Source organism: Oryza brachyantha, chromosome 3 (genome assembly GCF_000231095.2).
Source record: "Oryza brachyantha chromosome 3, ObraRS2, whole genome shotgun sequence".
NCBI lineage: Eukaryota > Viridiplantae > Streptophyta > Magnoliopsida > Poales > Poaceae > Oryza > Oryza brachyantha.
In genome coordinates, this window is record NC_023165.2 from 12,570,402 (window position 1) to 12,594,893 (window position 24,492).

Sequence of the window (24,492 nt, forward strand, 5' to 3'; positions counted from 1 at the left end):
TGGGGAAAGTAAATTAAATAAAAAATGATTGATGATAAATAGTATTACGAATAGTGTTAGAGATACTTATATTTTAATACTATAAGATTTAAATTTCAGTAGTGATTACATTTTTTTTTAAAGAGGGAGTAAATTTTACTTCTAGATGAGTTGGATTAAAAGAAGAGGATGTATAGTCGTCAACCAAATCACTTCCGATAGGAAATATACGATAGATTTGTCGTTGAATTTGTACTATTGGCCGTAGAGACATTGCTAAATTCTGGTTTGATTCATCCATCTTTTTGTTTATGCTTATATACTTATAAGCCAACATTTAAATTTTTAATTTAAATTTAGAGTTGGTTTTGGAGCTTTTCACTAAAGTTTGTTTTCCAGACTTAACTTTTAACTTTTAGATCGCAAATAATATGTATATAAAAATTTTATTTATAAATTATTTTTATTTACAGATATATTGTTTGGCCTTTTGAAACGATAACCCCAATACTCTTCATCATTGTGTACAGGAGTAAATTTTGTTTAGTGGAAATGGTTTGTTTAGTTTCCTGTATTTGAGATGTTTTACACACAAACAAAAATTCGTCAGTTGCTTGACTAGGAGTCTTAGCCGTTCGATCAACACTATTTTATATGGTTTTTATTTGACACGTCACTGCTTATATGGTGATGACGTGGTAGCCGTTCTAGCTGGCACGTGGCAACGACATGGCGTGATGGTTACCGTTTCTCTTGTTTTTGCCTAAATTGAGGTGGTGTTTAGACAGAGAAAATTTTTGGGAGAAGTGTCACGTTAAATGTTTGATCAGATGTTGGTTGGGGTTTTTGACATGAATGAAAAAATGAATTTTACGACTAGCCTAGAAACTGCGAGACGAATCTTTTGAATCTAATTAATCCATCATTAGCATATGTTGGTTACTGTAGCATTTATGACTAATCATGGACTAATTAGGTTCAAAAGATTCATCTCAAGATTTCTTACATAACTGTGCAATTAGTTTTTTAGTTCATCTATATTTAATGCTTTATTTAGGTGTCCAAAAATTCGATGTGATGTTTTTAGAAAATTTTTTTGGAACTAAACAAAACAAGGCCTGACTTGAGCTCTGGTCGGTTGGTTACTCTCTCGCCCATTCCGTGTCAAATGCTCAAAATGGGATGGACTCACGTTCCAAATTTGTCGAGAAATTTGGACGGTGCTTATTCAAAATCTGGTTTCTTTTTGTCTACGTGGACACCATGGCCATAATATTTTTCCTTTTTGCCTTCATGTTTGCTAGGTCTCCAAGCAAAAACCCAACTGATCGGGAGCATTCTCATTAGGTTACCACAACTACTCCATAATGTAATCCATAATGTATATTTGATCTTTTTTACTTACAATGTTTAATTATTTATCTTATTTATAAAATTATGGAAATATCATTTATTTTGTTTATGACTTACTTTATTATTAAAAAATTTTAAACATGACTTGTCATTTTTAATATTTATACTAAATTTTTAAATAAGACGAATAGTCAAACGTTACATTTAAAAAAGTCAAACATCTTATATTATGAGACGGAGGTAGTAGGGTAGTCCATGACCTTATGCCAGTCTTGGGATTGGGAATACTTTCAATGCTCTGAGACACCTAATATTAATTTAATATACTTTACACAGAGAAATCAAAACTTTGGTAAAAATGCATATTGGTGCCATCTACATATAATTCCAGCAAAAAAAAAATGTACACATAGCTGTGCAAGGAACAACCAATAAGTTAAATTTTAGTTACAAAAATTCCCATTTGATCAGATTTATTCTCAGCGGAACTTCCTTTTTTTTATGTGTTTTTTGTTGAATTTATTCTGGCTTTGACATTTTTTGTGAGTTACATATGAAAAACTTCGTTACAATATTTCCTCAAAATTTCACACGAGATTTTGCTAGGAGTTTACTTTGGGCGTCCTAGGGCACACGAAATGATCTCGTAATCCATTATACAAATAAAAGAAAGTACGGGTAGTTAGTAATTTCAAAGGAAAATAAGCAATTAGCTAGCAAGATGTATTTTGTTACAAATTTCTCTGGCAATAGTTGGAGTGTTTTAAATTTCGTTCAAATTGAACCAGCTATAGATTTACCTTGAGATTTTGGGGGCCGTACCATACTACTACCTTCAGTGCCATAATATTTGTCTTTTTGACAAGTCAAATATCAAACTTTTATAACTTTAACTATAAATAATTTTAAAATTATTTGCTTTGAAAATATGGAGACCATATATATGTATAGATTAATATTGTGAAGTACTTCAATAAAATCATATATTTATTGATATTTATATATATTATAATAAAAATTAGAGGTCAAAATTGTTTTTGAAGACTACGTTCTTATCCAGAATGACAACTATTTTCAAATCGGAGGGAGTAACAGTTAATTTCATGCAAATTGAACGGGCATTCAAATTGAACTGGCTAGAAATAAGCCATCCGTTCAAAAATATAACTAATTTAGTATATAGTATTAAATCAAATATTTTAAACTTTAACTTATTAATATAAAAATCAAAATGGTGCCAAGGCTCATTTTGTGGATTGTACAATTGCATTTCTGTCTCAAGAGTTCAAAAATGACGTGACAAACTTTCTTCTATTTCTCTCGCGCGCTCTCTCTGTTTTAAAATTATGCTATGCTAGTGACAAAACTGAACTTCAATGTTTTTTTCGTTTCGAGCTTCAAAATTAATGATACCGTACACAACACGATCTAAATTTTAGCAATGATAAAGAGTATTGACATATAGGATCATAAAGTAGTACAGAGAGACGAATTAATTTCAGTGTTGCCAACAAAATTGGGGACCGTATTTATGATGCAAAGTAGAGCAACAGGAACAAACAGCAAATGCTAAATGTCTCTTTGAAATTAAACAAGCACAATACAGAAGGAATAAAATTAATACCTAGGTTAATTATTCATCAAAACAGAAAACCTACGACGTTGCTCTCTGAACGCAAAAAAAACTATATCAAAATACAGACTATAAAATACATACACATAAATTAATTATGCATACAAATGCCAAGATTATCGAAGAAACAGACACCGAAAGCACCCTGTTTAATTAATTAATCTAAATTCTCTGTAGTCCTCCATATATGGGAGCATGATGATACCTTAACATGCAGCATGATATGCAGTTTTCAAGCCCGAAATATATGCCAGGGTGTTCTTGATCGACGCTAATTAGTTTACTAATCATGCGTCGAAACTAATCAAGCTAATTAATCAAGGCAATGCATGGCATGGTCATGGATGACGTGGCACGAAACTGCTACTCGATCGATCTCCCAGCTTACTCTAGAATCGCATGCAGGTCGAGTACGTCCAAGGAGAGAAGAACACGCGTACATATGCGTATTTTTTTTCTCTTCTTATAGATAAGAAACTTCCATGGAAGCTTCCATCCATTAATTGTGGATGAGTTAATTACTTCAGGGTTAATTCTATAATATTATATATATACTAAAATCGAGTGAGTTTATATATATATATATATATTCCTCCGGATCTTTTATTTTATTGATGTGGTTGACTTTCGAATCTTCGTCTTATTCAAAACTTTTATCTAAATATATAAAATTATAATTCATCCTTAAATTTTTTAAGTAATAAATTAAATTATAATAAAATAATTAATAATTATATTTTTTTAAATAAGATGAATGATTAAACTTAAACCTAAAAGACAATGACAGTAAAAAAAAAAGATAGTATATTAAGTGGACAGGCTCGAGTCGGTGCACATGATCAGAGACAGCAACAGTGCAAATCTAATCTATCTGGATTTCAGTTTGGCAGCACAAGCGTACGTACGTGGTTGTACTCTGTTTGTCCATGTTTCCTGTTGGCTGTCAGCTGGAGTGGCAGCGGCGGCGACTAGGGTTTTAGACATGCATGGGAAGGAGCGAAGAAATGTCCTAATCATATTCTTAACTTTTATTTATTCGCTTTTCCTGCCAGCATATTATATGCTATAAAAATACATTGCTTCTTTGTCATTTATGTGTATATATATATATGTATGTATGTATTTGTTTTTGCAAGGAAACTAAAAAGAATACACATTGATGGCATTAACATGATCTTCTTATACATAATCCATCATGCATTCATGCTGTTTTAATTTAGGGACTGCAATAGCTCGGATTTATTGAATTATTTCGTTAAAACAAGTGCTGCCTTGCTATTAATTCGTCCAAATAAAACGTGAAACCTATGCGTGCATGTGCGCTGTCTAATAATCATTAATCGTGTCGTTTGACTACATACTGTCGTCAGTCTTGCATTCTTACTACTGTACGTTGTTTTCTGGTCAAAGATGCATTCCCTTAAAAGGCCCATTTAATTCGACAGCTGCTACTAGCCGGTGTGTTATGTTACGTCCGTACGTGCACTATAGTTGTGTTGCTCTTTTTGCCGGCATCAAGAGGAGAGACGACGTGCAAGATCTTGGTGCCGGTGCCGTCGAATGAAAATAAAATGGTCGATATTGTTCAAATTTTAGGACTTGTTTGGTCAAATGAGATTAGCATCCTATATTTTTCGCTTCTGCTTATGCTATTAATCCTAAATTTAAATTTTTAATCTTAAATTCAGAGCTAATTTAGGAGTTTTTTTATAAAAATTAATTTTTCAGTTTTGATTTTTAGATCGTTAAAAATACTTAGATAATAGTTTTATGTATAAATTTTCGTTCGTTAATATGCTATCTACTCTTTTCATCTCATTTAATTAATATATCTTTCATTTTGTAATCCCAACTCCTGTAAACCATTTTCTAAACAATGCTCTAGTTTTGGACTTTGGTATCAAAGGAAATGATGACGCCAAGCATAAGAGAAAGGATTTCCATATAAATTTCTTTCCATCTAAAAATTCGGACGGCAAGTGAGAACAAATAACGAAATCTACAATCTTTCGAAGTGGCAACGAATCTGTAACTCCACCATGGCTTTTTACCGCCTTTTTACAAATTGATCCCCTCATATTTTATGATATTATCGAATAGTCTAAATATGTGCAAATAGTGATACTAACATACCTGATAATTCTTTTTCTATTACATGTTATATGATATATTTTCTTTTATCCCTAATAAAGTATGGTTATCTTTCTATATATTCTGAAATTTACATTTAAAAATTTTAAATTAGGAAAGCAATGATGTCATACCCATCCATTTGTTTACTACTAGTACACACAACCATACTTTATATGACTGAGATACAGAGAAAGTAATTAATTAGCTTAACCTGATGGAAGAAACATGGATTAATCGGATATCTGAGCAAAAACAATGGAATGCAATAGAGAGTCAAATAATTTAAATATGTCCGCTCGATAAAAAATATATAAATAATCATGTGTATATCCATATCCATCCTTGGACATGCACCAGCTGCTCGCTGGTATATATAATTAAGCAGCATTACAAGTGACATTAATTATTGATCGATTAAAAAGAGGTGTCAGAGATGTAGCACTGGACTTGACAGGAATCCAGCTTGCCAACAACTAATCCAGCTGTGCTGACACTGCATTTTCTTTTTTTTTTATGTCATCCTGAATTAATCACAGACGCCGATCGATCAAGATGCTTATATATGCATGTATATACTCCACATACACTTTTCTTTTTTATTATTTTGAAAGAAATATACTTCGTATACATGGGTGGCTACATACATGCCAATTCTGCATTTGTTCATTGTCCTTTTCCTGCTGCTGTAACTGTAGTTTCAGATCATAATTTTTTTAAAAAAAGAAGTCCACGGCGCATCTGTTTGTACAATAATTACAGATTTTCTAGACAAATAAATCATACTGTAGCTGTAGAGACTCGTCCTCCTGGTGTAATGATCATTTTGTCTTCGTATTTTCGCTTACGCTTAGGCTTATAAGCTAAAATTTAAATTTTCAAACTCAAATTTAAAGTTAATTTTAGAATTTTTTTCGTTATAGTTTATTTTTTAGTTCTATTTTTAGATGTTATGATATATATATATATAAATTTATTAATAAATTATTTTTCATATACAAATATACCATTTTTTAAAAAAAACGAAACAAAAGATGGCCTCTATTGTCGGTCAGTCGGTGTCACCGGCAAACAGCTGAATGTACAGTAGCCAGCATAACAGTACTCCATGGCTCCATATCAGTCCATGTGGCTCATACATTTGTGGATGCAATTGAGTTGTGCGATGGACTGGACATGACCTAACCAATTTAGTTTCTCGTCTTCGTTACTTTTGCAGGAAAAAAAAGAGAGGAAAACTGCACTATAACCTCCGTTTTCTCCACTGCGATGAACAGAATAAACCTTAAAATTGAGGAGTGAAAATTTGATAGCAGTAGCGCTGTTCAACAATTGTGTAATAAGCTGTTCACGTACGCTTTTTCTTGTTCGAATGATCGAATCCTGGAAATTTTCTAAATCCACTAATGAAGTAGCAGCGTCACATGGACTACCCAACCCAAGGCAGTGCAATATATGCTGACTGCATATATGAGTCCTGTCCCGTGGATATGGATACGAAACTGACCGGAAACCTCGTCCCAACATTAATAGTTTCCCTTTTTCCTCTTCATTCTTGCAACGCTAGAGAGAGAAAGAGAGCCAGAGAGTCAACACGCTCTTTCTAGGCAGCTACACGTACGACGAGATCACCGAAATTTAATTGCACGACATTTATGGGTCATCTTTTCACTTGGTGAATGAAATTTGCTAACGAATAATAATTTATGAGTAAAACTTTTATATATGTTGTTCTTAGCGATTTAAAAGTTAAGGTTGAACAAATAAATTGCGATGAAAAGAAAAATTCAAAATTAAGGTTGAAAATTCAAAATTTCGGTTATAACGTAAACAAAAGAAAAAAAAATAGTAGCGTTAGCTGACTGCTTATTAAAGATTAGTTTACAGGTTGACTTGTTAAGGACCGGGAGACCAACTTAAGAAGGTGTCGCCTTGTCATTCTGTTGATCAAACCGGAAGTTGGGTGGGGATATTGTAAATGGCCGCCTTTCGCCGGCCAAATCCCCTCGCCATCTTCGTCCCCATTGCTTGCTGAGCCACCGTAGAAATCCATACTTGAAAGCTTAACACAGTTTATTTTTTTTTCCTTTTTCAAGACCGACCCCCCAATACTGGTCATGGTCGGTTCCAGCTACCCAATTGACCGACCTTGAGCATCTGTAAATTTCTAGCAGTCAGACATATTGTTAATTATTTCCAAGATTTTGCACGCATGCTTCTTGGTTTTTCTTCTTTTCTTTGCTGTTACGAACACACTTCCCAAACTGACTACTAAATGATGTGTTCTCATAAAATAACTTATATATTGAAGTTTATGTTATATTTGTAAAATAGATTTTCTAGTTAATTGTATAATTAACCATAGCCGTGGAAGTTCTGAGGCCGTCCAACGAGCATCTCTCCTGCTTTCGGCCTGCAACCCAAATCCTCAACTACGTTTGGCAGAGTTTTCACTTGGCAGCTCATAAATCTTGGACGCAAGGGATAAATCTCGACAGGTCTTGTATAAATTCAATCTCTCTTACGTTCAAGTCGAGTATAATATTGCAAAGCAAGAAGCAAATCAGTTCCATCACGAACAAAGCAGGCCACATCCGGGAAAAATAGTATACGCCGACTGTAACTCCAGGCACATTACCTTTATCAGAGTGAATAGCTATACTTCTCTTAATCAACACCAACAAAATAGAATCATCAATAAGAAGAGAATTAAGGAGTCGACAAAATAAGATTGTGAATATGACGAGCAGAATGAGGGGGTCAACAAAATAAGATCATCAGTATAAAGAGCACAACTTGGGAGACTAGTACTTCAGGCTATTCTCTTACATTAACATATGGCAAGGCAGCAGACGAGTCGCGACGACGGGGAAATCATTAGTGGCGTTACATAGCCGCACAAGGAATTTACCAACCACTTCAAATGGGCAGGGGAAACGACATGGGAAGTGTTTGATACTTCAATGTTATCTTCAGTATTCACCAACGAAAAGGAACTCTAGCTGAACGCACATTAATATTCCTAGAAGATCAGGATGACCCAAAGATTCCGAAACATGGTTCAACGTAGTAACAAGAAGCAAACCATCATCATCTAGTCCCCCCAGTAGGCGTTACTGGGTCCTAAGCTACCTCACTTGCTAACAGACAGAGACCTCTCCCTGTCAGGTGACTTGCTATGGCGGTCGTCAGAGGGGCTTCTGCTTCGTGATCTGCTGTCCACTGGTGAGCGCGACAGAGATCGTTCTCGATGGGCAGGAGACCTGCTAAGAGAGTAAAACATTTGAATGAATTCAGTTGGAAAAACTGGTACTTGTCCATGGAGTAAGCAAGTCATACCTTGAATAGTGCTTTCCTTTAGGTGCAGGTGAGTAGCTACGGGACCGTGATCTCGGAGAGTACCCAGGTGACCTTGAGCGGGAGTATCTAGGAGAGCGCGACCTTCGATCATAAGAACGCCCCCTGTTACTGTAGAAGATGAACAGACAGATTAAAAATGCTACAAAAGATAGTTTTTGAACAAAACAAAAATGTTACAGAACATAAGATGGAGGAGAGTGGCGTAATACCTGACTCTTTCCCTATGCCTCATCTCAGATGGTTTCTTTCTGTTCTCCTCAGCAAAGACAACAGTAACTTCCCTGCCAAGAAGAATTTGCCCATCCATGTGGTACTTTGCATCAGCAGCATCCTCAGGATCATAATATTGGATGAACCCAAATCCTCGAGGCTCCCTGTTACAGATAACAAAGATTTAGCTTTAATTAATTGCATAGTCCAGAACAATACATAAAAAAAACCTGCAAAGGATACTGTCAGTCAAATAAAAGGAACAATTGATTATTCATATCCTTGAACCTTCATTCCTTTCCCTAGATGTTGATGTACACAAATCACTAAACTTTCAACAGATAAAGCAAGCACTAGGCTGCTGACCTTGTACTCATCAGAGTTTAAAGATAGGCGAAATTCTTCATAACTTGCATATCTCTTAAACTCTATTTCTTCCCTTCTCTTCAACAGTACTCTTAAGGCTTGTGTCTTCAAAAAATTATTTTCACCGTTAATCTTAAAAGGTGGGCAAAATGCACTCAATTTAGTTGTACCAGCAGTACTAAAGCACAAACAAACATCTACCAAAACAACACATGCTTAAGCCAAATGCCAAGTGAATCCAGAATAGCATATTATCGGGTTCAAAACATATCACAGCACCATACACAGCTCAGGGTGAGATCCCTAAACTGCACTTAGGCCTTCAGTTGAAAATGAATGGACTATTTGCTTTGAGCTTACTTACCCACTGTAATAATCCCTGGGAAGATATATCTTTAAGACGACCAAATTTTCCAAATGGCCTCCGGAGATCGTCAGGCCTGCATCCATATGATTTAAGTCTAAGACAAAGATGTGTAGTATGGAGACAGGAGTAAACATCATTGAAATGAAATAACTGTCCATTTGATAGAAATGAAAAAAAATCATTATAGTTCAGTTTACTAACATGTGCAAGTAATATATATATATAGTTCAATGGATGATAATAAGTACATATCATTACAACAGAAGAAAAACAATGTTTAGATTTACGCTTCAATCTGTTGTGCCAAAGTATTACTTCTTTGGATTATATCATTATAAGTAGTATCTAAATGAATTTTGGCATTGTGAAAGGAGATACTTAGCATAGTTATTATGCCAAGCTAATCATTAGCATATGCAATAGGAGCTCAAGAAAGAGAATTTGAGTTACATCAATGCATACTGAGTTTTGAAGGGGAAAAAAGCACAGCTCTACTTTTCAAAGTGATGATGGTTTGCATCAACTCAAATACTACCAGTGTAACGAAAATGTATGGTTGCATAAGCTTAACAAGAAAACCCAGGTATGACGAGCAACTTACCTACAATCACGACGAAGATTCCTCACCAAAAGACTAGTTGGGAGATCCCTGCCACGTCCTCCATAGCGCCCACGAGGACTTGGGCTGCGGCCTCTTCTCCTGTATTCTCTTGGCGGTGATGGACTGTAATCATAGCCTCTTCCCATGGTGATTCTAATAATATTGGAAAATTATGGCCATCAGGAGGGAGTCAAATGATGCAATGGTAATTCATAAGCTACCAGGCTCCTCTAGAAAGAACAATGAGCAATCCAATTGTCAAGTGATCTTCTCAGCAAGACACCAAACAATTTTTCCATTTAGCTATTCTTTATAAGTTATGTTAGATGCTACTTGTGAATCAAACAAGCTACAGTGTTTCAGCACTAGAGGATAATAATTCTGCATGCATAATGAAATTAGTATTCCTATATCTTAATTTACATTCATTTAATGGTTCTAAGTACTGACTTGAACTGTGGACGAGGCATTTAAGAGTCGATTACTTCATATCTATAAGCACTCCATCTTTAATTCAGGGGCTCTAAGTAGTGGCTCGAACTGTGCAAATGGCATTTAAGAGTCGATTACTTCATATCTATCGAGTACAGAGTAGAACGGTAAGAAACAATGCCTGTGAATGAATATTATATAGGGTTAATCTTAACGCCTATTCTTCATTATTGAAATGATTATAGGTGTTCATTACCGCATCTAAACCGATAATCGGAGAGGAATACTGAGCATATAAGCGTGGTGCCCAATCCTTCATCCCGCCAATAACACACAAAACCTAGGGAAAGGAAATCCCACAAACCGCAAAATCTACCCAAAAAAAATCACGCAACAAAACGCTCTCAAAACCTGCCTCAAGCCCCCCCCCCCCTACCCCTTCTTTCAAGCAAAATGTGCATACTAACGGGGACCCCTACTACCACGCGGCGGCGAGCTAGGTTTCCGCCCCACGACAACCAAACGACGGCTAAAGCGCGCAGGAATCTGAATCAACCGTCAGAACGCATCATCAAAACCGGAGCAAAACGGCGGCTAAACGACGATCTGCGCTGGTGGCGCTCACCTCCCACCAAACCGCCCGCTCGCGAAAACCTAGAAATGAAATCTTCCACCAACGAAGGAGAAGGAGGAGGGGAAGGGGGGCGAGGAATCGCCTCCCTCTCAGATGAGATTTACCTTTTTCCCCTCTAGGGCTCGGATTGTGGAGGGGGGTCGCGGGCTTCCAGAACCTTCCGGATGCTGCGCTCGCGCGGAGGAGAAGGAGAGGAGCGCGGGGGGGGGGGGGGGGGGGGGGGGGGGGGGGCGTGCTGATGGTGAATTTATGGAGGAGAGAGGGGGCGCGTCGACCGTTGGATTTCCGGCGGGGCGGTGATTGGACGGTGGATGCGGGGTGGGCTCGCCTCTTGTTGGGCTGGGCCGGATCTGCAGAAAGCGCGGGATTTTGGCCCATGAGGGGGGAAAGCTTCGCTTTCGGCCCCCAAATGTACTTTCTTTGCTTTCCCATTCCGTCTGCTGGGTAACTCTGGTCTCCTCGGATGTTACACTTATAAATAGTAAATATAAACTATTAATAAAACTTATTCATAATCTTGGACTAATTCGTGAGACGAATCTGCCTAATTAATTCATGATTAGCCTATATGATACTACAGTAAACATGTTCTAATTATGAATTAATTAGGCTTAAAAAATCATCTCATGGACTAGCACTCATTTATGAAATTAGTTTTTATATCAATCTATGTTTAATACTTCAAATTAGTGTCTAAACATCTGATATGACATGGGGCTAAAAAGTTTAGCCCTATCTAAACAACTCCTTACTTTGTTTCTTTTTCTCTCTCACAAGTTTGGTACGGAGTGTATATTTTTTGTTCGGAAAAAATATGGAATATTTTCTCTCTCAGGAAACGTTTGGCATATTTTTCCTCGCCGAAGAAAAGTTTCGTATATTTTGTTTCTTAACTTTCTTCCCTCCTTTGTTTGTTTCATACTATTTGGTATACATCCGGATGTGAGATTTTTGGAGCCAGGTCCACAGGTCTATGGGTCTGAATCCATGATTACATTTGTAACACGTGGGTAAATCATTTTGTTTTTATATTTTGAGAAGATATAAAATTTTAAACAAATAGCTTGCAAACTCTAAATCCAACAAAGATATAGATATAGGACATGGAACCAATCAAGACTAGATCAGTTTCCTCTATCCTTCTAAGGACAACTGACTTTGTTAATGACATACGAGCCTAACGATCCATGTGCTCACATATCAGTAACAAAGGTATCATGTTTTTTTTTAAAAACAAATGATCTCAACCCATCAGGACCTTGGAATTGTTCCTTGCTCGTTTTACCATGACACAATAATGTTTTCTTGGTTATACCTGAATTCACTTAGTTCCTACACAATTTTAAATTGTTATTAGTGGTACGTGTGTTGTGTAGTAGTGTGTGTCTGTGTTTACCACGCAATTGAAGAAATTGCACTAACAGAAAATACGAAAATACAAAAAAAATAAACCTTGACTTTACACTTGTCCACAAAATCAGGTTTTTTAGAGAGAACAGTCGAGACACGGCTACCGGACGCTACACCGGCATTTGTCCATCACCGGCCACAGCAGGTGATCATACACAGCCAACCCAAAGCAATCGGCGTCGGCGCCATGTGCATCGATCGAATCATCGATGTGCAGATCAATCGCGGACAACGAAAAGGAGAAGCCAAAGTTTCCTTTGGTCCTACGCATCTATGATCGGAGATTAGATTTTCTTCGTCCGGTTCGATATCTATTTTCTCCTCTATTTGTAATATAATACTTATACTTCTTTACGTGTCATCTAAATAATTAAAAAATAAATAGAAAAAATGATAAGATAGACTAATATCTCTCTATAAATATGTATGTTTAAATCTGACTACTATCAATTATGAAATAACAATTAAACGAACTAGTATGTACACTGTTATGATATATATGTATATAATAGTGTGTGTTTCTTTCTTCTTTTTTTTCTTCCTTCTATTGTGAAGATAACGTTGCTTTCTCTGATGAATGCGACCGCATGCCTGCATGAGCGTCCACGTATAGTGTAGCAGTAGCATATAGTATGTTCTTATCGGCCAAAGTATGATCGAGTTGCCAATGGCCATACCGTGCTGCTACTTTGTTTAAGTTTGTCCTGGTTGCATTCTTGGGATATTCTTTCTTCCTACTAAATGAAATTTTAGGAATCCCAACGGCAATTCGCCACATTGGTAAAATGACCGTGTAACGGTCTACCTAGCCATATGGTAGGCAGGGCACCCCGGCGGTAAGGCATGGTTCACTATGGTTGACCGTGAAAATTCAGGCAAAATGTCAAGTTATTTTTTAAAATTCGTTTAAACTTGGTGTTGTAAATTAGGATATCACTGTTACCGTACCGTACCCTGACGGTAAGCAATATACTACCTCTATTTCATATTATAAGACTTTCTAATATTGCCTAAATTTATCAATTAATGAATGTATATAATTTATATATATGTTTGGATTCATTGACATTCATATAAATCTAAATATGGATAGAAAGTCTTATATTATAGAAGAAGTATTTCCGATGACGATGGACACAACTTGTTCTTTTACTCCAAATGTAATGGAACGAAATACCAAAACTTCCTGAGCTTCCAAACAATACGGCTCTAGCTAAAAGTTTATTTATATGGATTTATTAGAAAGCTACTTTAAAATCTGCTTTCAAAGTCAGAATAGCTGATTGATTTGTTTGTAGTTTTACCCATGAATAGTTATCACCAACCATTCGTTTATTTATCCGTCCAGGGCAAAAGGGACAGACTTTTGTACCGTAGAAATATCATTCAAACATGTCATGCTAAAGATCATCTGCTGGGGAATAACGTCAAGTATATTTTAGATAATGGATGTGATCACTCAGCTTTTACTTCAAAAGAACCTACATCCAACTATTACAAAATTTGCATAAACCTACTCTTACCCCTAATACAAAGCATAAAAGATGACAAAGATGAACCACTGAACACCATAAAATGATAGGCAATTCTTTGGTGTATTTTACTGGTAGTATTATACTAACAGTAAAAAAAGATATTTTTTTATTTTGTTAATTACTTAATTAGCAGTATTTTGTAATTTTATTTTTTAAAATAAAGATTACAATAAAAAAGACGATATGGCCTCTTCAAATTTCTATTACATCTAATATTGTTAGTAGTATAATTTAATCCCAGTCGTTCGATAAAAATAAATCAACGGTATAAATTAAATTTTACTACCAGTAAAATACACCGAAATCAGCCCCTAAAAAGATATAGATACATTAGTTGTAGAATAACCATTTACTAAATCTCCATCCAAATTTAGCGAAAATCTGCGTAAAAGTGGCTCGATTTTACATTCTAGTGCATAATATAGTTGGATAAAGAAGGGCGAAATCTAGTCGATTTTTGCGTGTGGCGCGTCAGCGCAGGTGAGAACCCCGTCAGCAGATCCAAAGCGCGACGCATCAAAGCACTCCCCTGTCTGTCGAGGCTTATCCATCATCCATCCCCAATTGCACAAAGCAATTCGACGACCTCCTGACTGCCTCTCTTTAGTTAAGCCCTTTTTAGGTGCAACTAGATCGACAGAAAGCAGGGCACTGATGATACGTATCAGTGGATAATCAGCATCATCAGATTAGCAAAAGCAGGCAGCAGCTGGGACTAAGGCCTGTTTAGTTCCTAAAATTTTTTTTCCAAAAACATCATATCGAATCTTTGGACACTTAAATAGAGCATTAAATATACACGAACACTAAAACTAATTTCATAGCTATAGGGGAAATTGTGAGATGAATCTTTTATGCCTAATTAGTACATGATTAGCCATAAGTGCTAATTAGACTCAAAAGGTTACATGTGATAATGATGGCTTAATTAGACTCAAAAGATTAGTCTCATGGTTTTTGGCCGGAATCTGTAATTCGTTTTTTTATTTGGGTCCAAAAACCCTTTTCGACATCCGCTCAAACATTCGATGTAACTTTTTTGCCAAAAATTATTTGGCAACTAAACAAGGACTAATTGGCGGCAAGTGACGTGACATGACATGGTAGGGCAATTCAAACTCATCTGCCTTTCAAAGCCTCGAGAAGATTAGAGGGAGATGAATCAACTCCTTGATTAATTACTTGGACGGTTGAATGAAAGAAAGAAACTAATCTGTGATTGTATCAGTTTAAAGTTTGGTTGGAAGCTGATGGATGTGTAGCTGAGCAGACCTGAGCTGAAGATCGCTCACCGGCTCTGAACTCTGAAAGAAGTCTGAACTCGCACAGTCAGATGTCTGAACTGTCCAGGCCGGCTTGACCCAGATGCTTCTCTTGGTGTCTTCGGTTTTGAGGTTGCACCAATCACACCTGTCTCTGGCAATGGCTGCGATGCGTTAGGCACTGCCATGTCGCATCAGCATGATCTCCATGGAATAAGGTGGTGTTTAGTTGCCAAAATTTTTTGGCAAAAACATCACATGAAACGTTTAATCAGAAGGAGTTTTCGGACACGAATAAAAAAACGAATTTCACGGCTAGCCTAGAAACTGCGAGATGAATCTTTTGAGCCTAATTAATCCGTCATTAGCACATGCTGGTTACTGTAGCACCTAAGGCTAATCATGGACTAATTAGGCTCAAAAGATTGGTCTCAAGATTTCTTCCATAACTGTGTAATTAGTTTTTTGATTCATCTATGTTTAATGCTTTATTTAGGTGTCCAAAAATTCGATGTGATGTTTTTGAATTTTTTTTAAAAACTAAACAAGGCCTAAAATTGTGTTTAAAGACGAAATTTGTGTCTCTGAATTAACATCAGCCTATGCAGCTCCAAAGTCCAAACCAGAGACTAGACAGTAAGTACAGAGCATGAGGCAAAGCATGCCTTGTTGGCCAGAAAATTCTCGATCCATCACCTGTCAGCATACCGTAGAGACAAGCAACGTACTGCTATGTATATTTTCGCTTATACATTTATTTATTCAACTTTTTTAAAGTTTATTTTGAAACATTTTTATTAAAGTTTATTTTTCACCCAAGATATTACTCTGAAACGTTGTCATGGTGGCACATATTACACTACTTGTCCTTGAGACTCAAAGCCATATGCCTTGATAAGGGGCATTTTAGAACTTTCACCCCTAATATTACTTCATGAAAAACTGTGTTACTATATCTATTTGGCACCGAAGAAGTATAAACATTTTGATAGTTTAGCAAATAGTAAGATTATATCAGAAGATTTATTTCAAGTCAACTTTAAATTTTGAATTACTTATGCTCTCTTTGTAAGCACCCTGTGCACTCAGCAACTATTGGAACGATGCCAACTATCAAAGTAATGTTGATATCTTGACATACAATTTGAACTACAGAAATACTGATACTCCGGAGAAGGGAGCACACTGTGCTGCAGGAGGCTGGCCGGCGCTCAAGTGCAAACCAAACACGTATCCTTTCCAACCGATGAGATGAACAACAAAAAGGACGTCGCTGCTCATCTGCTTTTCTGCTTTTGGTGTTTCTTTTTCTCCTCTTCGATTCTTCATTATTTTTTGGGTTTCCAACGGCAACGCCGAAGTGTCACCGATGATAGCGTCGCTTAGCGTGCGTCATTAAGGATGCGTTTGGTTGGTGTTAAAGATGATATGAGATATGATCATCTATATTTTATATTTTTAGAGATACGGTAATCCAGTTTTATGTTTAGTTGGATGGATGGGATGATCTAATTTTTTGTTTGGTTGGATGGATGAGGATGAATGGGATGGACATATTGAATACTAATAAATAATAATATAAATTAATCATCGTAGATTTTATCGTAATTAATATAAATTATCAATTAAATATATCTATCATCATTAATTAATATTAATTTAAACTTATTAATTACTAATTAATGTCAAAATAAGTTAATTATCACTAAACAATCACTAATGATCATGGTTCGCGAAGGTGGATGAGCTAATCCGGCCAATTTGGCCGGATACACCCATCCAGCATCTTCGTGAAATATTCTCTTTCTGGGCCACCATATCCAGTTTCGCCCATGAATCAAATACATAAAAATCCGGACGGTCATCTTCCATCCAGATATATCCCACCAACCAAATACACCCTAACGTAATCCCAGTGCTGCTAATTGCAAGAAGAAATACTGACGAGAGTGATTATCGTGTGCGTATTTATTATTATATAAAGGCAGTAGCCTAGCCCTGGCTACCAGCGGCCTCACTCTGCTTCAGTCGCTGCTGGGCGAAGCAACCAAGCAAATTAATCAGCTCCCCAAGATACATACATACATACAGAAACACAGGAGAGATCAGAGAGGGCTTCCTCTTTTCATCCAGGAGAAGCGAAACACAAGAAGAAGGAAAACGAAGCAGAGATCTCGAGGAAGCTCTGCTGCTGGGTTCCCATCCACCAGGTAACACAGCTAGCTACCCCGTCGCTGAACTTGTTCCAGTTCATGATTATTGATTCATGGCTGCCTTCCTTCCTTCCTTCCTTCCTCTCTGCTGTTTCTTTTTTTATAAGATGAGATGATTCAGGGTTGCCGGTTTTAGTTGTTAGCTGCTGAATTGGGAGTTCGTCTCCGTTAGCGTAGGCGTTCCTCTCTCAGGATTATTTTGAACTTCTCTCTCTCTCTCTCTTCTCAATTTCAATTTTGTCGCGCTGCGTCCTCTCGTTCTGTAGCTGTGTTTTTTTTTCTCATGGGATTTCACAGAATTTCTGCAACGTAGGTCCTGTTTCAAATTAATTTCCAGGTGAAAGTTATTTTTATCTCCCTCTAGACTTAAAAAAACATTTATCAGCTTGACCCGTTAGGCAATACTCCTAACGATTCTTTGATGGAGCCATAGATTCTGAGAAGTTGTGAGACTCTATTTGGTAAGAAAAAGTTTAGTGTCGTATCCAATTTGAAGTATACAATTTTGATGAGATTTTGTAATACCTCATTTTTCTAGTTTAATAGCTTAGTACCTCTATTTACCTTGATCTTTTTAGGTATCAAAATGTTAGTAGATATTTTTCTTAAGGACTATAAAAAATTATCAATTTTGGTAGCTTAATATACATGATACCTGAATGCAGGAAGTATTTGTATTAGAAATTATGGTACCTCCATATAAAACTTCAATTCGTAAAACTCTAGATAATCCAAGGTCTATCTATCCAGTTTTTCGCTACTAGTTTGTCTAATGAATATCTTTATATATATTAATTGGAGACTTTTCTAGTAGCCACCACATTAATCCTAAAAGATAAAAATTTTCAAAAAGAAAAGATAGAAATTTCCACACTAATTGAAAATATAAAAAGAGTCCAAGTGAAAACGTAATTTAAAATATATTAAATCAAGAATTAAAAATAAACAACACCAAGGAAGAGTTCATAGAAAACTTAGAAAATTCTATGATTCAGATAACAATGTAGAAATAATCAATATTGAGATATTGGTCTATATAGAAATACAATTTAGAAAAAAAATAAAAATTCATCTCAAAATTTTAAAATAAGTAACATTGAGATAGGAATACATATAGAAAAATATTTGTAATTTAGAAATAAAAACATCTGAAATTCGAATTAAAAATAATTAATATTACGGGAAGAGTCTATGTAGAAATAAAATTTATATTAAAAATAAATTATGTTAATAGGAAGAGTTTGCATCCAAACTAAATTTAGAAATATATGAGCAACAAACTAAAAAAATAAGTATTATAAAATAATATACAAACAACCAAAATTTGGATTAAAAACAAATTTGTGAAGAAAAGGTTTTATGGTGGATTATAAATTAAAAATATTTTAATTTGTATAAAAATACATAATATTGAGAGAAATAATTCATGTAAAAATGTAATTTAAAAACCTTAAGTTGATGATAAAAATAAATATTATTAAGAAGTAAAATATAAAATAAAAATATATATGCATTAACCAATACAAAACTCTTATGTTCGTCGGGGGAAATACACGGGTTTTAGACTGCTTTATTTTGTTAGATAGCGACAAGAGATGAAAGCTTATCTGCTTTTTTTTTGACAACTATTTGATATTTGATAGTATAAACAATAGAATTAACTACTGTAAAATTAAAATTTTATTTTAATATGATATGATTAACTTTTAAATAGAAAAATGTGTAAAAGAATGTGTTGTTTAATAGTTTGAGAAATATGTGCGTAAAAGCTAGGGAATAATCAACCTATAAACTAAAAGAACACAGCAATTATTTGGACCTTTAGAAGCAGCTGCTAGTTGCTACTCTCTCTAAAAAAAATTTAACTTTTCGGTTTCTGTATCGAACGTTTGACTAGTGTCTTATTTGAAAAAAAATTAACATCTTTTTAAAAATTAGTCATACATAAAGTACTATTTATATTTTATCATCTAATAAAAATAAAAATATTAATCGTAAAAATTTTATGAAAAAGACGAAAAGTCAAATATTATATCTAAAAGCTGAAAAATTGATTTGTTTCGAGACGGAGGGAGAAGAAACTAAATGTTCACGAAGATACGAGCTACTCCTTCGATGTGGATTTGCTAAGCACTTACGGATCATATGTTAATCCAATGAATAAGACGCTGACAGTTGGCTTAGCTACCAGTGGCGTAGCTCGTGTCGCACTGCTGACACAAGCAAGCAGTGACCACCGTCTGGAGTCCGGCGAATTCAAGCCCTCCTTCTCCTTCTCCGACGTGTGTCGCATCTCAATTATTCTGCCTGCTTTTCTCCGTGACGTCGGCATGTATGTAGGAGAGTATACTAATAGTGTTAATAGTGTTGTTGTTTGGTGAGAATACGGTTCTTCCATCTCGGAGCATCATCATCCTTCAGACAACGAACGCATGCAGAATCTTTTGCTCGCTGGGCATGTTGCTGTGTCTGGTCTCTTCTGAACCTCTGATCCAGGGTTGCATTTCACTGCTAGGAGCAGTGGTAGAACTAATTTTATTTTATCTGTTGATTTAAAAAAGTATTTTGATTATTTGTTAATTAATTGATTGGTAGTATTTAATAATTTTATTTTTTACAATAAAAATCATAATAAAAAGGATGATATTACTTCTTTAAATTTATACTACACATAATATTATTAGTAATATAATTTAATCATAGCCATTTGATAAAAATAAATTAACCGTGTGAATTAAATTCTACTACCAATATAATACACCGGAGGCAGCCCCCTATCTAAACGTTCCAACAACCGAACCGTCTATCTATATTCAGGGCAGGATTTTTCTCTGAGAATCAACAGGAATTTCCGTGGCAAACGACGGTCGCACTACTTTCCATAAGCCTCCTTTGGATCGAGTAAATTTCATAGAAAATTTAAGGATTTCAAATTTTCAATCCTTGGATTTTTTTCCTATGAGGTTCTCTGAAGTAAAGAAATAAAATTCTAAAAGGCAATTTTACCATTCTTGAAAAAATCTCTATACACCCTAAAATTTACCTTGAAGAATCAAGTATCTAGAGATATTAAATTTTACACTAACATCTTCCCGATACTTTCTCAAAATGTTAAAATTACTCAATTCTAAAACACTACGGATAGCCTTCTATGCCTCGTTTCATAGGAAATAAAAAAAATGAGATCCTGCTTATGTTCCATTTTCTTTGAGAAGTCTATTAAACTCTCTCTCTCACACACACTCTCTCTCTACACCATCTAATTAATCTAAAATGTTTTGGGTTTTATATCTGTGAACTAAGAACTATTCACACGCGTTGCTCCTAGTGCTCCTATGTTTCAGGTTCTTGTAGGATTTTATTGGCCATGACATCCCATTTTACTAGTCCTATTACGTTGGTACTAAACCAGTACACACGTAATTGCTACTGATTGTACGGGTGTTTCTTGGAGAATTTTATAGGAACTTGTTTATAAGTTTCCAGGAGTATATCTTTTAATGAAAATTCCAGGAGACCACTTCCTTTTGGTGAGAATTTCCTTTTCTTTTTCCTTTTCTGCAAGGGGTATTGTCGCATTTTTCCTTTTGGCATTTGGCTTTAGTTCGTTAAGGATTTGGAAGCAACCATTTCGTAAGCATTTTGCTTTATAGCGTCCAATTTGCAGACACTGTCTTTCCATGCTCTTCTGAAACGAAATTCTCTGATGCTAGCAGGTTCAGAAGCTCCAAATAATGTTGGACAGAAGATGGCAGGGTCTAGCCATGCTTCTGCTCATCTGTCTTCTCTGCAACGCATCAGGTAATATATGTGACACCGTGTAGCATTATCAGTTATTCGCTTGTTTAGTTTAATCTTGTTTCAGTTTTGGCTAAACAATAGTACCTGGTTCCTTTCTCACTTTCTTTTTCATCAGTAAGATTCTGAACAAAAATGAGCATACATGAGCATGCGTAAAGTGCAGAGCATTATGGGGAACTTTTAAGCGACAAAGTAAATGGATATGCTTGTGCTTCCCCCCCTTTTTATATACCTTATCTTTGAGTCCGCAAAAGCATACATGGCATGTAGAAGCTTATCATTTATCTCATGTTTAAGAAAGAGAATTTTCGAATAATATACACTTAGCCATTGATTTACTTGATACAACCTAAATCTTGTCAGTCGTCTCTGAGAAAGCAAACTCATATACTGAACACTGAACGACTGCCTGTTCCTATTGTGTTTGGAGGAATTTTGCGAGAATTTTAGAGGAATTGAACTGTTTTTTATGAAAATCTTGTAAATTTAGAGGTAAATTTAAGACGCTCCTAGTTGTACTCATCCCCTGTAATATACTTTTTTCTCTTTCTTTATCTTTTGTAACTCCCTTTATTCCTTCTAGTATATTCCGGTAGGTCTTCAGCCATCGTCCTTTCAAAACAAAAATCTAGTAAAACTGAATTTTGCAAGAATTTTAGAGGAATTGAATTGTTTTCTATGAAAATCTAGTAAAATCTTGCGTTGTGAAGGAGCATTGAACTTTTATCCTTTTGCAGTTCATCAGTAATCAAAAATTCAGAAATCATTTGTTCTATTTGGCTGTCTTACACTAAATTTTCTGCTCTAATGATGAGCAGGGAGTTTTGTTGGCGCCAACATGATCCCTTCGCCGGAGAACTCGCCGTCGGAGTTCGCCAAGATTGTTCAGTCTAAGCAGACCAAGCAGGCGCGCGTGTTCAGCGGCGGCGCGGATCATCGGTCGCTGCGGTCGCTGGCGAACACCGGCGAGGAGGTCATCCTCACCGTCCCCAACGACCAGCTCGAGCACATCGCCGAGTTCCCGGAGGAGGCAGAGCTCTGGGTCGCCGCCAACGTCGTGCGGTTCCTCCCGGCGACCAGGATTACGCACGTCGTGGCCGGCGACGACGTCCTGGTCAGGTCCCCCGGGAGCGCGTACTTCCTCGTCCCGGCGATGATCAACCTCCACTCCGCGCTCGCCGCGGCGCGCCTCGACGGCCGCGTGAAGGTGTCGAGCGCGGTGTCCGGGGAGGCGCTGGCTGCTCCTCCGGCGTGGGCCGCCGCCGTGGCCGAGGGCGTCCTCCGGTTCCTGAACGCGACTGGCGCGCCGCTGTTCCTCGAGTCCCGGCCGTCGGAGGCCACGGACACCAAGGTCGACGCGGCGTACGCCGCGATGCGGGCGCTGGGGTTCCCGGGGGCCATCCCGGTGATCGCGGCGCCGATCGGGACGGAAGAGCTCCCGGCGGCGGCAGCGGCGGTGGTGTACCACAGCTACCTGCTGATGATGCCGCACGGCGGCGGCGGCGTGCCGCGGCGGGCGCTGGCGACGGCGGGGACGTTCTGCGTGGCGCTGCAGAACGCGGACCCGGCGGCGCTGCAGGCCGGGCTGAGCTGGGCGTGCGGCCCCGGCCAGGCCGACTGCTCGGCGATCCAGCCCGGCGGCCCGTGCTTCAAGCAGAACAACCTGCCGGCGCTCGCCTCCTACGCCTACAACGACTACTACCAGAAGATGGCCAGCACCGGCGCCACCTGCTCCTTCAACGGCACCGCCACCACCACCACCGCCGACCCCAGTAAGCAATCCTACTCCCCTTCACACACACTGACTATCACCAACATTTTGATCTTCTTTCACGTCTCATATGTTCTTTCAAATTTCAATCGCTGAAATCTTTCTTTTCTTGTGAATTCTTTCAGGTTCAGGATCATGCGTGTTTGCAGGAAGGTGAGCACAGATTTGGAAGATCTTGATCAAATCAACCACATTTTGCATTCATGTTACTCCTATCTAATCCAAGAACGCTTAGCCACTGACAAAGATCACATCTTTTTTTCTTCTCTCTATTTCTTGTAGCTCTATGGCGGGAGGCTCGAACACGAGCGTGCCGGGAGCCAGCCCTCCGACCACCGTCGCCCCACCGGCCGGCTTCACGCCGCCGGCCGGCACCAGCCCTCCGACAGACTTCAGCCCGCCGTCGGCCGGCACGACCCCTCCGACCGGCTTCAGCCCGCCGGCGGGCGGCGGCTTCGGCCCGCCGGGGAGCTTCAACGGGAGCGGGTCCTTCGGCCCCAGCAGCACGTTCAGCCCTTACGCCGGCGGCCACCGCGACGGCGTCTCCCGCGCTCGCCTGGGCGCCATTGTCCTCGCCGTGCTTCTTCTGTCCATCGATCTCATGTGAAATTACCGTGTGTAAATTTAAGAAAATTCGTTGTATGTTCTTGATCGAGAAGTTGCTGGTCTCGGTAGGCGGCAGATTGGATTATGCACACTGAAAAATTAGGAGTATATATATATATATATATATATATATATATATATATATATATATATATATATATATATATATATATATATATATATATATATATATATATATATATATATATATATATATATATATATATGTAATTACGCATGTATATATACTTGATCAGCACCAAACATACCACTTTCGTCTCAAAATAAACGAATTCCTAACCTTTGGATTGAATTTTTAATTCTTCATCTTATTTGAAAATTTTTCATGATTAATATTTTTATTGTTATTATATGATAAAACATGAATAGTACTTTGCATGTGACTAATTTTTTTTAATTTTTTACTAAATTTTTCAAATAAGACGGATGGTCAAACACTCCATAGATAAAACTCGGAAATCTGTTTTTTGGGACTGAGTAGTATATAATAGTAAGCCGCTGACAATTTATGTTCTTCGACGTGCCGGTTTTACATGGTTGAGTACTTGAGTTGGAACTGGAAGAAAGAAACGATATTTACATGGTTTTGAATTGGCAATGCAATTGACCTGGCATTTGTATACATGCTCTGAAACGGAAATGTGTTTTCATCACTCAGTTCGATATCCGTTTATTTCAATTTCTTTTTGAAATTATGGGCGATATCCGTTTATTTTAAACTCTTTTTGAAATTATGGGCAACATGAACTTGTCAAAATGGTTTCTTCGGACTGTTGAATAGTCCCACATTGGTTGTGGAAAGGCAAAT

General features: G+C 37.2%; 2 protein-coding genes across 3 annotated transcripts; one reads left to right on the plus strand and one right to left on the minus strand.

The window, feature by feature from the left end:
* Positions 1-7,835: 7,835 nt before the first annotated feature.
* On the minus strand, positions 7,836-11,151 carry LOC102703105 (serine/arginine-rich SC35-like splicing factor SCL30A). The gene is given in 7 exon segments (XM_040521636.1): positions 7,836-8,358; positions 8,435-8,563; positions 8,665-8,829; positions 9,396-9,422; positions 9,424-9,471; positions 10,000-10,152; positions 11,057-11,151. Coding segments are annotated over 6 exon segments (645 nt in total). The 5' UTR covers positions 10,146-10,152; positions 11,057-11,151; the 3' UTR covers positions 7,836-8,228.
* A 6,133-nt stretch (positions 11,152-17,284) lies between these two features.
* On the plus strand, positions 17,285-23,778 carry LOC102716951 (glucan endo-1,3-beta-glucosidase 4-like). Of its 2 annotated transcripts, none has more exons than XM_040522268.1 (5): positions 17,285-17,482; positions 21,199-21,286; positions 22,105-23,058; positions 23,183-23,210; positions 23,340-23,778. In XM_040522268.1, the coding sequence occupies exons 2-5, from the start codon at positions 21,220-21,222 to the stop codon at positions 23,662-23,664; spliced, it is 1,374 nt and encodes a 457-aa protein (XP_040378202.1). In that variant the 5' UTR covers positions 17,285-17,482; positions 21,199-21,219; the 3' UTR covers positions 23,665-23,778. The 2 variants fall into 2 exon arrangements, with proteins under 2 accessions (XP_040378202.1, XP_040378201.1); XM_040522267.1 differs by having other exon boundaries at positions 21,202-21,286.
* The last annotated feature ends 714 nt before the right edge of the window (positions 23,779-24,492 follow it).

What these genes read in the sequence shown, in the direction of transcription:
- LOC102716951 (XM_040522268.1), top strand. Translation starts at nt 21,220, where the DNA reads ATGTTGGACAGAAGATGGCAGGGTCTAGCCATGCTTCTGCTCATCTGT. An exon ending in TCTTCTCTGCAACGCATCAG is followed by an intron (nt 21,287 to 22,104) that starts GTAATATATGTG and finishes AATGATGAGCAG; the next exon opens with GGAGTTTTGTTGGCGCCAAC. An exon ending in CACCACCACCGCCGACCCCA is followed by an intron (nt 23,059 to 23,182) that starts GTAAGCAATCCT and finishes GAATTCTTTCAG; the next exon opens with GTTCAGGATCATGCGTGTTT.